This window comes from Echiichthys vipera (genome assembly GCF_963691815.1).
Source record: "Echiichthys vipera genome assembly, chromosome: 2".
Classification (NCBI taxonomy): Eukaryota; Metazoa; Chordata; class Actinopteri; order Perciformes; family Trachinidae; genus Echiichthys; species Echiichthys vipera.
This window is the reverse complement of record NC_139827.1, coordinates 6,506,560-6,520,733: the sequence shown is the minus strand read 5'-3', so window position 1 is coordinate 6,520,733 and position 14,174 is coordinate 6,506,560. Positions and strand designations below refer to the sequence as shown.

At 38.6% G+C, this 14,174-nt stretch overlaps 2 protein-coding genes across 2 annotated transcripts; both read left to right on the top strand.

The window, feature by feature from the left end:
* Nucleotides 1-7: 7 nt before the first annotated feature.
* On the top strand, nucleotides 8-4,971 carry eri2 (ERI1 exoribonuclease family member 2; the record flags this gene model as incomplete). Its single annotated transcript, XM_083936600.1, has 10 exons — nucleotides 8-30; nucleotides 874-938; nucleotides 1,406-1,486; nucleotides 1,589-1,716; nucleotides 1,830-1,992; nucleotides 2,285-2,385; nucleotides 2,788-2,869; nucleotides 2,968-3,056; nucleotides 3,511-4,180; nucleotides 4,409-4,971. 10 exons carry the CDS (start codon nucleotides 8-10, stop codon nucleotides 4,969-4,971), a joined length of 1,965 nt encoding a protein of 654 aa, XP_083792726.1.
* Nucleotides 4,972-9,791: 4,820 nt separating this feature from the next.
* thumpd1 (THUMP domain containing 1) lies at nucleotides 9,792-13,927 on the top strand. The gene is made up of 5 exons (XM_083922996.1): nucleotides 9,792-10,177; nucleotides 12,310-12,487; nucleotides 12,588-12,673; nucleotides 13,182-13,344; nucleotides 13,436-13,927. Exons 1-5 carry the CDS (start codon nucleotides 9,971-9,973, stop codon nucleotides 13,780-13,782), a joined length of 981 nt encoding a protein of 326 aa, XP_083779122.1. The 5' UTR covers nucleotides 9,792-9,970; the 3' UTR covers nucleotides 13,783-13,927.
* The last annotated feature ends 247 nt before the right edge of the window (nucleotides 13,928-14,174 follow it).

Here is a 14,174-nt window from a genome sequence, read left to right as displayed (position 1 = left end):
TAACGTTATGTCTACAAGGAAGCTGGCCAAGTAAGTGAAGTAGCCGTGAGCCGTTAGCTAACGTTAAACAGCGAAAACGTTGGCGACTAAATTAACAGTTAAACATAGAAAACAAAGAAAACTGCTGTATCGTTTTATTAGCTAGGTATTATTTCTGTTACGTCGAGGAAGAAGGGAGTTATAAATATATACTTGTTTACGAACTCAGGTTCATTATAAACAAAAGAAGACAATACAAAGACATACAATACAAGATAATAAAAAAACACCATCTTCATTTTTAAACACGTGCAGACACCTGTGTATTTTGTATCACTGTGTGTAGCTAGAGCCTCTATGATGCTATTTCTTGCTAGCTAAACTGTAAAGAAACTTGTTTGTTGAATAAATAAATAAATGGATGACAGAAGAAGCTGTTAATTATATAACAATACATTATGGAGAAGGGATGGGGTTAAATAAGTATATACTTTTTCCCACTCCATTTAGGATGTCAGAAAATATATTTTTTTTAAGTATTTGTTTTTCTTATTGTATGTCCTAATATTTTCTGCATGACCTTTTCTCTCTTCCTTTTACATGTTTGAAGTACAATTTAAATCAAATCAAGTGCTTCAATATTGTTTTAAAATGATATCTGTTTATAATGCCCATAAACATTGCAATCAGTGACCAACATTAACGTTACTTAGTAAGTTAGTAGTAGTAACTTTGGTAGTGTATCAACAGTATCGCCTATATTAAATACTAACTACTTACTCAATAAACAAGAATGCTGTGAAGTTGTTGTTGGGCTAACATTACAATCAATATTATGTTTTTATGCTGCTGCACTTCTAACAGAGGCTCTTGATTCCCCTCCTGTCTCCACAGAGAACTGGGATTACTGAGGCAGCGGAGTCAGTCCTCTAATGGGTCAAAGAAATCATTATTATCAAGTAAGTATGATTATTGTATAGGTAATATGCATACAGAGAGTTCATGTTTAGACTTGATCCCCTTGTCATTACATTCTTATACTGGATTAAACTGTATACTGTATACTACTCTATACTACTGGGGGCGACTGTGGCTCAGTGGGGGGGAGACTGTGGCTCAGTGGGGGGGAGACTGTGGCTCAGTGGGGGATGACTGCGGCTCAGTGGCAGAGTGGATCGTCCTCCATCCGAGAGATTGGCGGTTCACCTCCCCCGGTCCACATGTTGAAGTGTCCTTGGGCAAGACACTGAACCCTAAATTGCTCCACGTGCTGCGCATGGGTGTGTAAATGTGGTGTGAATGATTACATTAGATGGTCTGTAGATGTCCACTGCATGTGACAAACTCTGTGAAAGTGCCTTGTCAGTCAGAAAATTAGAAAGGCGCTATATAAGTACAAGTCCATTTACTGTCTGTTCTCTTTTAGATCAAATCTTTTCATACCTGATTGTGATTGATTTTGAGTCAACTTGCTGGAGAGAGAAAAACAACTACGGCCAGGAAATAAGTAAGTGGCCCTTTTGTACAGTATGTCATGTGTGGATTGTACTTCTTTTCCCCCTTTTTGCTGATAACACCGGCCCCTCTTTACTTTCCTCCTGCAATACAGTTGAGTTTCCCGCTGTTCTGCTGAACACATCCACAGGGGAGGTTGAGTCTGAGTTTCATACTTATGTTCAACCCCAAGAGCATCCCACTCTGTCTGAGTTCTGCACTGAGCTGACCGGGATTACACAGGTGATGTACATATGCGTGAATGCACTGCTACAATTAACCAGTGCACTTTCTTGTGCTGTGTGCTGTATTTAGTTTAACATTACATCTAAAACCGTTGTTTCTCCGTCCCACAGATGCAAGTTGAGGCAGGGATCCCCCTTCAGATCTGTCTTTCTCGCTTCAGCCGCTGGCTGCAAAACCTGCAGCGCGAGATGGGCGTGGTCTTTCCCAACAGACAACAGAGATCTTCTGCACCTTCACCTTCTCAGAAACTGTGCACTTTCCTCACATGGTCAGGTAAAAGAAAATTGTTTTGTTCTACAACTCATCATGAGCGTTCTCTGACTCGCTTGGGAGTGAGGATATTTCAGGCAGTGACATATTAACTAGTTTTTGACCTGTTTTTATTTATAAACATTACAGATTTTTTACAAGAACAGTGACTTTTTCTGATTCTGCAGCTCTGTTGAATAATGTGCAATTAAAAGGCACATTATTGCTTTATTTTCATCTTGTTGGGATTTAGTGTAGAAATTTAGCTGAAACACATTGTTAATTTTATTTTGCCTGAATCTGCGTTGCGTATCAGACTGGGATCTCGGAGTTTGTTTGCTGTACGAGTGTAAACGCAAGCAGCTCCATAAACCTGATGCGCTCAACTGCTGGATAGACCTGAGAAGCACCTACAGGGTAAGTGGACGCTCACTCGCTTTGTATTTGCACCTCTGTTCTTTCTCATGCTTTCTCATTGATTCTTATGGCTGTACCTAACAATTATTTTTTGTAGTTGTTTAATGTTCCGGCTATTTTATTGATTGTTTTGTCTATTAAGCGAATTGCATCTTATAATTAGGGCAAATTCCCATTTTAAGTTACCAGAGCCCAAAGGAAATTATTCAGTTATTTGCATATTTTGTCTGACCAACAGCCCAAAATCTCAAAGGAATGATGTTAAACTAGGAAAAGCAGCACATTTTTGCATGTAAAAAGCTGATACAAGAAAAATGACTAAATATTCACAGATAAAACCAATCAACTAATCATTCCAGCAATGCTCGTGCTGTGATTAACCCCTTTCTTTGTATTTTTCAGCTGTTTTACGACAGGAAACCTAAAGGCCTTAATGGGGCACTACAAGATCTGGGGATACAGTTTTCAGGGAGAGAACATTCTGGTATTAAAACAGAGAAAAAATGATCTTCTCAAATATATCCACATTGAAAATAGACTTAAAGTCTGATCCTGTGTTTCTTGGTTTTCCTCTTTCCTCAGGTTTGGATGACTCCCGAAATACAGCTCACTTGGCAGCGAGGATGATGAGGGATGGCTGCGTGATGAAGATCACGAGGAGCCTCGAGAAGGTGAGTGGCCGACGTCCGACGATGCATCCCAGCTCCTAAATCCCACGGCCCCCCTTCTGTTTCCCCAAGCAAAGGCTGTTATGGATGGACGGTGACTAGATGGAAGTCTTTGTGGATGAAGCTTCAGAGATTCTACATGTAACTTTTTAAAATTTCTTGTGAAACTTTTCTTACATAAATAAACAAATATATAACTGGACTGGACATCATTAACACTGTCATTCATGAACTTTACTTGGTCCAGTCCTTAGATTTTTGTACGTGATGTAAAATAAATCTTTTCAGACACTGAAGAGAAAATGAAGAGCAACATAAGTGCACATGCAGCTTAACGGGACTATACAGCATAGCACCAATAGCAGTTGACAGAATTTATTTGACTGTACGGTTTCAAGAAAAACCTGGATTTTTTTTTAATGAGATACTGATTATGTCTCTTATCTTCTTCTTATAGACGCCATTAATGGTCAAACCCATGTTTGGAAATACAACTGCAGACAGAAAGAAAGAAAAATCTGACACCGATAAAGCAGAAAACACAGTTACCACAGACAAACCGTCATCATCCAAGATCCCTCCCAAATCCTGTCAGATAAAATCATGTTCAGAGAACATTACGAGGAATTTAGACACAAAGGAAAACTCAAGTTCTGTCCAAACCTGTCAAAGCCTGATCTCACCAAAGACACTGCTGAACGGTACAACTACGCCGCTATGGGGATGCAGCAGGAGTTCAGTTACAGCGGTGGCTGTCACTAATGTTTCCTCTTCAGTTATGATGAATTGTCCTTCACCTCACAATAACAACAACAACAACAACAACAGCCTTGTTCTGTGTTCTACTACTGTGGGCTGCCTTTCAAACCAGCCCTCCATCACAGGGGTGACAGTAGAAAATGTGGTTGATGTGCGGGAAGGTGAAGAGCTTTTAGTGGAAACTGAGGACAGGTGTGGTTCATATGATGATGTGGTGTTGGAGGGTGATGATGATGATGTCATCAGTGGATGTCATGTGTGGGAAGAGCCTGATGACACACAATCACCAGGCGGTCAGGTCACATCAGCGGACAAAATTAGAGAAACCGTGAGTGTTGAAAACAACTTTCAGATTCCAAAGATGACTAGTGAGTCATCAACAATGTCTCTATCTACAAAGAAGATGAGATCCCATAATAACGGGCCTAATCACTTGACTGAAATCAGGCAGCATTCAACGATCTCAGAGCCCAACGCTTATTTTGCTGTGCCTAAAACTGTTACTCGGGACTTCAAAACAAATCGGCACAAAACAGGACTTGAAACCTCTCTGCAAGTACAAGAACAGTCAGTAGGGTGTCTTAAAATCTCTGCAGCAAACACACCATCTCTATTCAAACACAAACCCTTCATCCCAGAGAAGACCTCCACCCCGTATACCTCATTTGCCAGACCCAAAGCAGTCATCACACAGCACGCAAAGCACAGAGAGACTCCAAAATCTTCCTTCAGCATCTACACTGACCCATCAAAATCCCATCCCTCCTCATGTGCTTCTTTTTGCGCCTCCAAGAGTGTCCTCTCCTCACGGTCGACCAACACACTCTCCTCATGTACTAACCGTTCCTTCATTTCTGCGACAATGAAAGGACAGAGGATCACAGCCCCACTGTGTGCGTGTGGGCGCCGTGCAAAGCGCCAGGCCGTGTCCAACGGTGGTCCGAACCACGGGCGAGGGTTCTACTGCTGCCCGGTCCGCCGGTCAGGCAGCGGAGGCAGGATCCAAAAGGGCTGTGAGTTCTTTAAGTGGGAGTCTGCTGTAATGAAGAGCAGTTCAGTGGCCGCTCCCGCTGTCGGGTCTTCTGTCTCACTCTGTCAGATCAACTCGACCCTGAGCTGTCGTCCACACCCGAGGTCAACACTGAGGAAAAGCTATTAACTTAAATTCAGTCATATAGACTTTGTGATGTTTAACCAACTGCCACAAAGACAATTCATCAATTATTGTATTTGGTTTTACCTGATTCTCCTCTGTGTTTTGCAAAGAAGTGTCAAAGTGAATGGAGAACTACATACAGCCGTACAGACCAAAACTGGGATTTTGACATAGTGAATGCTCATTTACTGATACCAGTTGGGATAATGAATTTGCTTTTATAAAGTTAATATGCCCTAAAAAAATCTAGTGCAGGGGTGTCAAACTCAGGCCCGTGGGCCAAATCTGGCCCGCGGTGTAATTATATTTGGTCCGTAAGATCATATCAAGGTTCTATGAGAGCCGGCCCGCGAGTATAAAGCACATACACGTCTACTTTTCTGTTGACAAACATGAGCATCCCTGCTACCAGTCTCTTCAGACAAACTTAATCCACCCCTCCCCAAAAACGGCCAAAAGAAAGATGGAGAACAGGAGCTTTCAGCACCGGTGGGAGGCAGATGATCTGTGTCTGAATGTATAGAGCTGTTTGTCACCGTGGCTGTAACCAAAGAATAAAACATAAGAAACACCACGACAAGAAGAAAGAACTGCACTAAAAAGGTTCAGCGTTACACTTCTGGAGAGAAGGGAAACATGAAAATTTGCAGTTTTTTCTTTGTTTTTTGTAGATAGTGAGTTTGGCCCGAAACCTTGTCCTAGTTTTTAAATTTGTCCCACTGTGAATTTGAGTTTGACACCCCTGATCCAGTGCATTCCTTTTCTGTATTTCACGTCATTATGAAGTGTATATTTAAGAATATTTTGCAGTTTTTAGGACATAAAAGTGTAGTGAGCTCTAATGAATAATGAATGAACAGCAAAAATGTATGAAATCAACCAATAATGAAAACTCATAATAAATGTAATTTTCTATCTCATGTCAAGTAAAGGGGCTTTGGAGAATGTTGAATAAAGTAATTAAGTTTTAACCATGACTCTGTTTCACGTATTACTGTTGCCTTTGTTTTCATCAGCGGTAGAAGTATTTGGATCTTTTACTTTGGTAAAAGCAGCAATAATATAGCGTAAAAATATATGATATTTTTAAAAAAAAGTCCTGCATTTAGAATAAATAAAAGTATTAGCATCAAGATATCCTTAAAGGCAAAAGTACTCATGATGCAGAATGGCTGATATCTGAATCATAATAATTGTTGCCTCTAAGTATCACTTGTGTGTCATGGTGACCATTTTAATTACTTTATATACTTCTGGGCAGTTTAACCTTTAGAAATTTATCATCATTTACTCGTCAATTTGTTTTTTGTCTTCAAGTAACTAAAGCTGTCAAATCCATGCAGTGGATCAAAAGTATAATATTTCCTCTGAAATGTAGGATATGAAACAAAAACAATGTACATAAACATAAAACATAAACATGACTTAAGTCAATAAATAAATGTTTGAATAAATACAGGAATAATGAAATAATGCAGAAGAAGTAAATTCTGAAGTAAATAAATACATAAAAGCTTTACATGTATTTCTACATTTTTGCTCACCTACATTTATTTATTTCTGTGTCCATGTTGAGGAGGTAGGAGACCCCATTCACTCAAGCATTTATTTACTACTGCATTTAATTATTCCTCTATTTATTTATTTATGTTTAACTTTATTTGCATATTTTCAAAAATATAATACAAACATATTAGAACAATTTGGCATCGTACTTGACGAAGAGAGGAATGTATAAAGGCAGTCAATTCTCCTTTCAATAAACATTACAATAGAATAAACAATAAATAAAGCAAAAATAAATACATACAAAGAAATTCAATTAAAAAGTGGGCTATGTATGTTTATTCAGACATTTATTTATTCATTTATTCCTGTATTTATGTGTACATTTATTATTATTTTTTAACTTTATTTGCACATTTTCACAAATATAATACAAAGATATGGCATCGTACTTGACAAAGAAAGGAATGTATATATATATATATATATATATATATATATATATATATATATATAAATATATATATATATATATATATATAAAAGGCAGTTAATTCTCCTGTAATTTAAAATTATAATGTTTATTACATTATAATTTTAAATTATGATGAGGTAACATGAGTAAGAGTACTTAGATAAACAATAAAATAAGAAGGCATAGAATAAACAATAAATAAAGCAAAAATAAATACATACAAAGAAATTCAATTAAAAAGTGGGCTATGTATGTTTATTCAGACATTTATTTATTCATTTATTCCTGTATTTATGTGTACATTTATTATTATTTTTTAACTTTATTTGCACATTTTCACAAATATAATACAAAGATATGGCATCGTACTTGACAAAGAAAGGAATGTATATATATATATATATATATATATATATATATATATATATATATATATATATATGGCAGTCAATTCTCCTGTCAATAAACATTAAACTTTTAAATTATAATGACATAAAACAAGTAAGAGTACTTAGATACACAATAAAATACAAATATAAAGCAAAAACAAATACATATAAAGAAATTAAATGGAAAGGTGAGCTATGTATACATTTATTTATTAAGACTTAAGTCATGTGTAGTTATCCAGTGAAGAAATTTAAAGTAGCATATAATGGAAACACTCAATTAAAGCTCAAGTACCTAAAATCATTGTATGTAAGTAAACGTACTAAGTTAAATAGTCTTTATTGCCAATAATTCAAACGCGAACAACGTTTCGCCTTTTTGTCCCTCCTCCCGCGCCGTACAGCGACTAAAAACGTGCTATGTTGTGACCGTTGTGACCATAGACATAAAGAGTAGACGCCTCATCGAACGTTGGGCCTATTGGCGCTGACGAGCGGTGGGGCCGCCATCTTGGCCCGGTCGCCCGCTCCACTCAGTGTAAGGACAGGACACGGTTCAGCATATTTTAATATTCACAGTGGGATTAACAGTAATAGAATATTCTGATATATGATATATGTGATGTATGATAGGTGTTTTGCAAACACTATAAATATAAATACAACAATAGAAATCATTTATAGAGTATTAATAGGCTATATTTCATACATGAATACATAAATATCTCTCTCACTCACTCTCTCTCTCTTTCTCTCTCTCTCACTCTCACACACACACACACACACACACACACACACACACACACAAAAACACACGCACACACACACACACTCAGAGAAAATTAAAATACATATAAATCAAGAGTATCAATACAATTAGGTCAGAGAGAGAGAGATGACATTTTGGACACATCTAAATACAAGTCAAACAGACACACTTCCATTCAAAGCACTAAAAAAACCAAGAGCCGAACCCTATATGTTTATAAATATTCAGAAATGATCCATGCTCTGCCAGTCGCATAGTCGTGGTAGTGGAGAGGAGAGGGAGCGAGTGTGTGTGGTATAAAAATATATATAACATTTTGTTAAATCGATCATTTTCACACTGTTTTGTTCTTGCACAGTTACCAATTAGAGTGTAGCTCTAATTGGTAAAGACAGTGATGTTGTAGGAGTACTTTGTATAGTCTAAAATGACTGTGTCCTTTGTTTTTAGGCAAGGTCTAATTATGTGAATGTCTTCTTTATTACATATTTTAATTATGTAGTAATTGTATTTAATGTGCAAACAAAAACACGGGGCATAGTTCAGTAATATCCATTTTAAATTATACAAACCATTTAATATTTTTCCTTAGTTAAATAAATGTATGATTTTTTCTTTTCAGACTGTTTCAACTTCTGTGGTACAACTGAACTAAAAAAGCCTGGACTCATCAGTTCTGGTTTACAAACATGTGACATTCGTCCTGCTTTAAGTGGAGATGTGGAGAACCAAGTAAAAATGTATGGAACATTTTGTTCAGCTGTGAGAATATCGGGCACAGAGTGGAAATACATGTTAAATCTCTAATTCATTCTTTATAATTAAACCCACATCATGTTGCTCCTGTTTGATTAAACAGTTTAACAGCAAAGGGTATTGGTCAGATTCTGTCACTTCTCCTTTGATAGTCTAAACTTTAAAAAAAAAAGTGACATGACATGAAAAATTATCTCATAATTCATCTCAATGTCATGTTCAATATTTAAAAAAACAAAACTGAGAATATCTGAGGTGACCTGATATGAACTGTCTCTGAAGTGTCTTCCTCTCATGAAACCACAGCACATCCTCCGCTGACCTAATGCTGGAAATGTGCAACCATTTACACTAGACCACATGTACGACAACCCCTCTCCTCCCTGCTTCTCCTTTCATATCTACACAGGCTTGCACACACACACACACACACACACACACTCACACATCTGGCCGGGGGGTAAATTAACTAACATTCCCACAGAGGCTAATCTCCACGCCTCTACTGTGACAAGATAATAATAATAAAATAAGGGACAGCAGCTCCTCTGGCAGCTAAATATGTATCTACCTGCCACAGCCTGAGGGACTCACTATAACATTCAAAAATGCATGGATTTATGTATAATTGTTTAAAATTGTACTGTACCGTACTGATTATGAATTGTAATATTGTAATATTAGATTAGAGCAGGAATACGCTGCACAGTGCTCTGGTATCTTGTTCCTTCTGCTGCTCAACTCAGAGGCTCAACGAGTCACTCATAGAACTGATCTGGGAGAATGACCGATCCAAGATGGCGGCCGCATTTCTCGCGGCCCAACGTTCGATGCGGCATCTACTCTTTATATGTCTATGGTTGTGACTGAATGAAGACCTCAGTCCGTTGAACCGTTTCCGTTCATTTTGAACACGTATTTAGGCGGTGAGACGGTGTATTTCTATAAACTTCCACATGACTTTAACACTGTAGTCGCTGCAGCTTTTAAAAAACACGGAAATCTTAGCCTTTAACTGCTAAAGCTAACGAGGGAGGGTAACCATAACAACAAAGTAGCCCGTTGCTATCCAGCGTAGATACGCGGTTGTGAGGGGATCTGCGGATAATGTCGGCCGTGTCCAACGACTCGAGGAAACGGAGCAAGAAGCGGTTTGCGGCCGGTCACCACAACAAGCGGTGGAAGGGCTCCCGGGAGCTGGAGGTGGGCATGCAGGGGATCCTCATCACATGCAACATGAACGAGAGGAAGTGCACCGCGGAGGCCTTCAACCTGCTCAATGAGTACGCCGACCAGCTCTTTGGGCCCGAGAAGGTGAGTCCACACCTGCGGGTTAAAACCGCCACATCCCATGGACCCATTCAAGGCCTGTTTCATATTATTTAGCCCTGTTACTTAGTTAACTTTCAAGGTTGGAGCAAGTGAACTAGAGATGGTCCCATACCATTTTCGCCCCTCCCCATACCGATTCATTCCGATAAAAGCCGATGTGAAAAGTGTAGGTATCCACCGATCCGATACCTAGATCGGATATCGGCTCGATATTGACTTATTAGCTGGATCCGATATTAGATAAATGAGGCCGATCCAGCATTTTGGTCCAGTCATTTCATTTTTATTAATACCATACACAGAAATGCGGCTACAGCGACCTGGTCACTTAAATTCTACGTTTGTGACAGCAGTTAGGGTTTTAAATTATATTTTAAAAATATCTGTTTGCAGTACACTTTACATGGAAGTGTTATTTATTTATTTTTGCTGCTAATGTACACTTTATTTGTTAATAAATAATATAAAAGTGCATTTATATCTGTGTTAATTTGTTACCCATTTTAACAAGGATAAATGTTTGTATTAAGCCTGATGTGTTCCCTCGCATGGAAAGGTTTACGGTTCATTCAGTCAACAGAAGTAAAGGATTGTATCGGCTCATACGCTCAGCCCAGGTATCGGATTGGATCGGTGCATCTCTAGAAAACTGCACATGAATACCCCCTCATCTGGTAATTTCCACTGGGGAGCTCCTAGAGTATTTTGATACACGAGTTGCCGAAATAAGATAACCTTCGACCTTATTAACATGGGGGAGCACAACGCAAGAGTCTACTTTATTACACTGTTTTTGAGCTGGTAGGGAAGATAATGTGCATCAGATAACAGTAGGCCAAGCTTATCTAGCTAAAGCAGAAATATTAGCTATCTATCTCAGGTTAAACCCTTTGTAAAACATGAATGAATACAGCAACTACTAACAATTATTAAACCGATTAAGAAGAACCGCTTCAGAGCTAACAGGGCTAACCAGTAAATAGATTCCTATTTCTAATAAATAGGTGGTATCGGATCAGACTCCAGTACACGCCGATACTGATGCCAGCATTTTCCATTCTGGTATCAGAATCAGAACAACTCTAAAGTGAACTGCACCGTATCCAGCTGTTAAGTCGTGACATAACGGCCAATCAAAATCTGATTTCCAGGTCCAAGCCTTGTATTTCTATAACGCAGCAGTGCCGTGTTCCCCGTTGTTTGAACAGATCTCAGTTTTTATAAAACAACGTAACTGTCATTTTACCTCTTTCTTATCGATGAAAAAGAAGTCTAACTGACGAAAGAGGTGATCGTTTGGACCCGGAAATCGTATTTTGAAAGGGTGTTGCGTCAGACTTAACAACTGGATAGATGTGGGGAAAGTGAAGACTAATTTGCATATTTTACAATGATTTAATCTCATTTTTAGTTGCACATTTTTGGTGTTTAGGGGTAGCCAGAGCAAAAGTTTTAATTTGTGCACAGGCCCATGTTAATATACTTTAATTAAACTGGTCAAACTGGTTTATCTTTCAATACGCACTATTTGGTCTGTGCTAGTGTTATTAACTTCAATACCATTTGTTATATTATGTTCATAATCATGTGCAGTATACTTCTATTACATCATGTTATGTCATTTTCACTTTACTCCTTAGACACTTTATTTAAGTTATTATATTTCACCTAATTGATGCTCTTTTATTATCTTATATTAGAATTGTTTTTGTTGTGTTACTGTTTTATTGTTACTGCAATTTTGGAGCAATCTGGAACAAGAATTTCCTTCGGCATTAATTAAGTTATATTTTCTATTTCTTTTTTCTATTCTACTTTATCTCTTAAGACAGGAATCACAAAATGTACGTACATATGTCAATCTGGTATACTGTCAAAAAAAGTGGAGCAGTTGGTCAAAACAGTTTGGATACTCAAATAATTGTTACTCATCAAATCTGAGGAATTTTGTATCATTGTAAATTAAATATATTGGGCTTTTGGACTGTTGACTGGAACGAGAAGTCATTATTAAACAGCATTTTTCAGTATTTCATTGCCATTGTATAGACTAAACAAGTGATGTAACTTGTAGAGGCAACAGGGCATTATTAACATGCCTCTCGTGATCACAGTTGCAAGATAACAATGGGAGCAGCAGTGAAGAGGAGGATGCTGACGAAGAAGATGTTGATGTAGCGCTGAAGAAGGAAGTGGCACAGCTGAAAGCATCGGGCACCAAACAGGAGAGGCGGTTCCAGGCTTTGGACAGTGGAGCAAACAATGTCATCTTTATCAAAACTCATAATCTGGGTAAGTCCTTTTTTTTTATATCGGACAGATCATTGATGTAATTCATTTTTTTGGCTTCCAGTTCTTCAATTTGTTGTTTTGTTTTTATTTCCTCTCCTAGAATCAGACAAGTTGGTTCATCACATCTTGTCTGATCTTCACACCACCAAGAAGAAGAAGTCACGCGTGATCCTTCGGATGCTACCGGTAAGAGGCTAACGTTTACAAACTGTCAACATAACTGTGATATATATGGGACTTAATAGATGCTGTATTAGAAGAATTATTTTATTTTTTCACTCTGTTATTGTATATTACACACACACACACACACACACAATTAATGGAGAGATGTTAGAGCGAGGGGGCTGCCAGTGGACCGGCGCCGCGGGCAGTTGGGGGTTCGGTGCCTTGCTCAACATCACCTCGGCAGTGCCCAGGAGATGAACTGGCACCTCTCCAGCCACCAGTCCACACACCATTCATGGTCCACACAGTGACTCAAACTGGCGACCCTCCGGTTCCCAGCCTGTCACCTATGGACTGAGCTACTGCCGCCCCATGATGTTTTGAGTTTATTGAATTGATTTGCAGCTGCAGTTGTTTAATCCCTCTTCATAACAGTCCAAATAATTTCTGTATGTATCAAGAATACTTTGAATTTCCTGCGGCTGCGTCTTATCCTTGTTTTTGTGTTTTTGTTTTTCTCATCCAGGTAACTGGAACATGCAAGGCCTTCCAGGAGGACATGGTGAGGTACCTGACTACTTTCCTGGAGCCTTGGTTCAAAACCCCAAACTGCGGTACCTACCAGATCGCCTTCAAGGCCCGCAACAGCAGCCACAACAAGAGGGACGAAATCATCAAATCAATCGCAGGTAATTTAGTTTTATTTGCTGATGAGTTCCTTTTTTTTGGTCAGCAGTGAACAAACAAACTTGTTCCTTTTTGTTTTTTTGACTATGGCAGGTCTCGTGGGGAAGCTGAACCCTAAGAACAAGGTTGACTTGACCAACCCAGAACTGACAGTCATTGTGGAGGTCATCAAGGCCGTGTGTTGCATCAGCGTGGTAAAAGACTATACGCTGTATAGAAAGTACAATGTCCAGGAAGTAGTCAAAGAGGACACTCCAAAGCCTGACGTGACCACGGCAACAACCGATACGAGTCCAGCAGCCGAGCAGAAGGAGAAACAGGATTTAGAGGAAACGAACAAAGAAGAGGAGGAGGAGGAGAAGAAAGGCGACGAAGACAAGGACAAAAATGTGCCGCAGGACGACAAGGAGGCTGAAAAGGACGCAGGGGACGGGGAGTAAGAGCTCCCGTTTAGAGAAGCTCATCCTAAGTTGCATAATATTGTAGTGCTTTTGGTTCTTAATGAAAGGTTCAAAGAAAAGTTTATTTTCTCTTCATGTCTGAACCCACGACTCGACAAAAGTTCATCCAGAACCGTATCTAATTTAAAGCCTTTTATATTCATAAAGCTCTCTATGACACGTTGGTACCAACTTCATTGAGATGTCCATTTTTAGATAAAGGTTATTTTTGAGTTAGTGACGGCACATGTCACCATTCTGCAGCAAACGGCCAGCAACTCACTTTTTAAATGCTGAATTTGATTTTTAATTGAAGTGTAATTTTATTTTTTACTGAAAGGAGGAAAAAAAAAAGGTTTTCAGGTAAACTGACGTGTCACAACGAGTAACTC

Excerpts from the sequence above, each read along its gene's own strand:
- thumpd1 (XM_083922996.1), top strand. The coding sequence starts at position 9,971 with ATGTCGGCCGTGTCCAACGACTCGAGGAAACGGAGCAAGAAGCGGTTT. Across the intron at positions 10,178-12,309 it reads AGCTCTTTGGGCCCGAGAAG|TTGCAAGATAACAATGGGAG; the intron begins GTGAGTCCACAC and ends TCGTGATCACAG. Across the intron at positions 13,345-13,435 it reads AATCATCAAATCAATCGCAG|GTCTCGTGGGGAAGCTGAAC; the intron begins GTAATTTAGTTT and ends TGACTATGGCAG.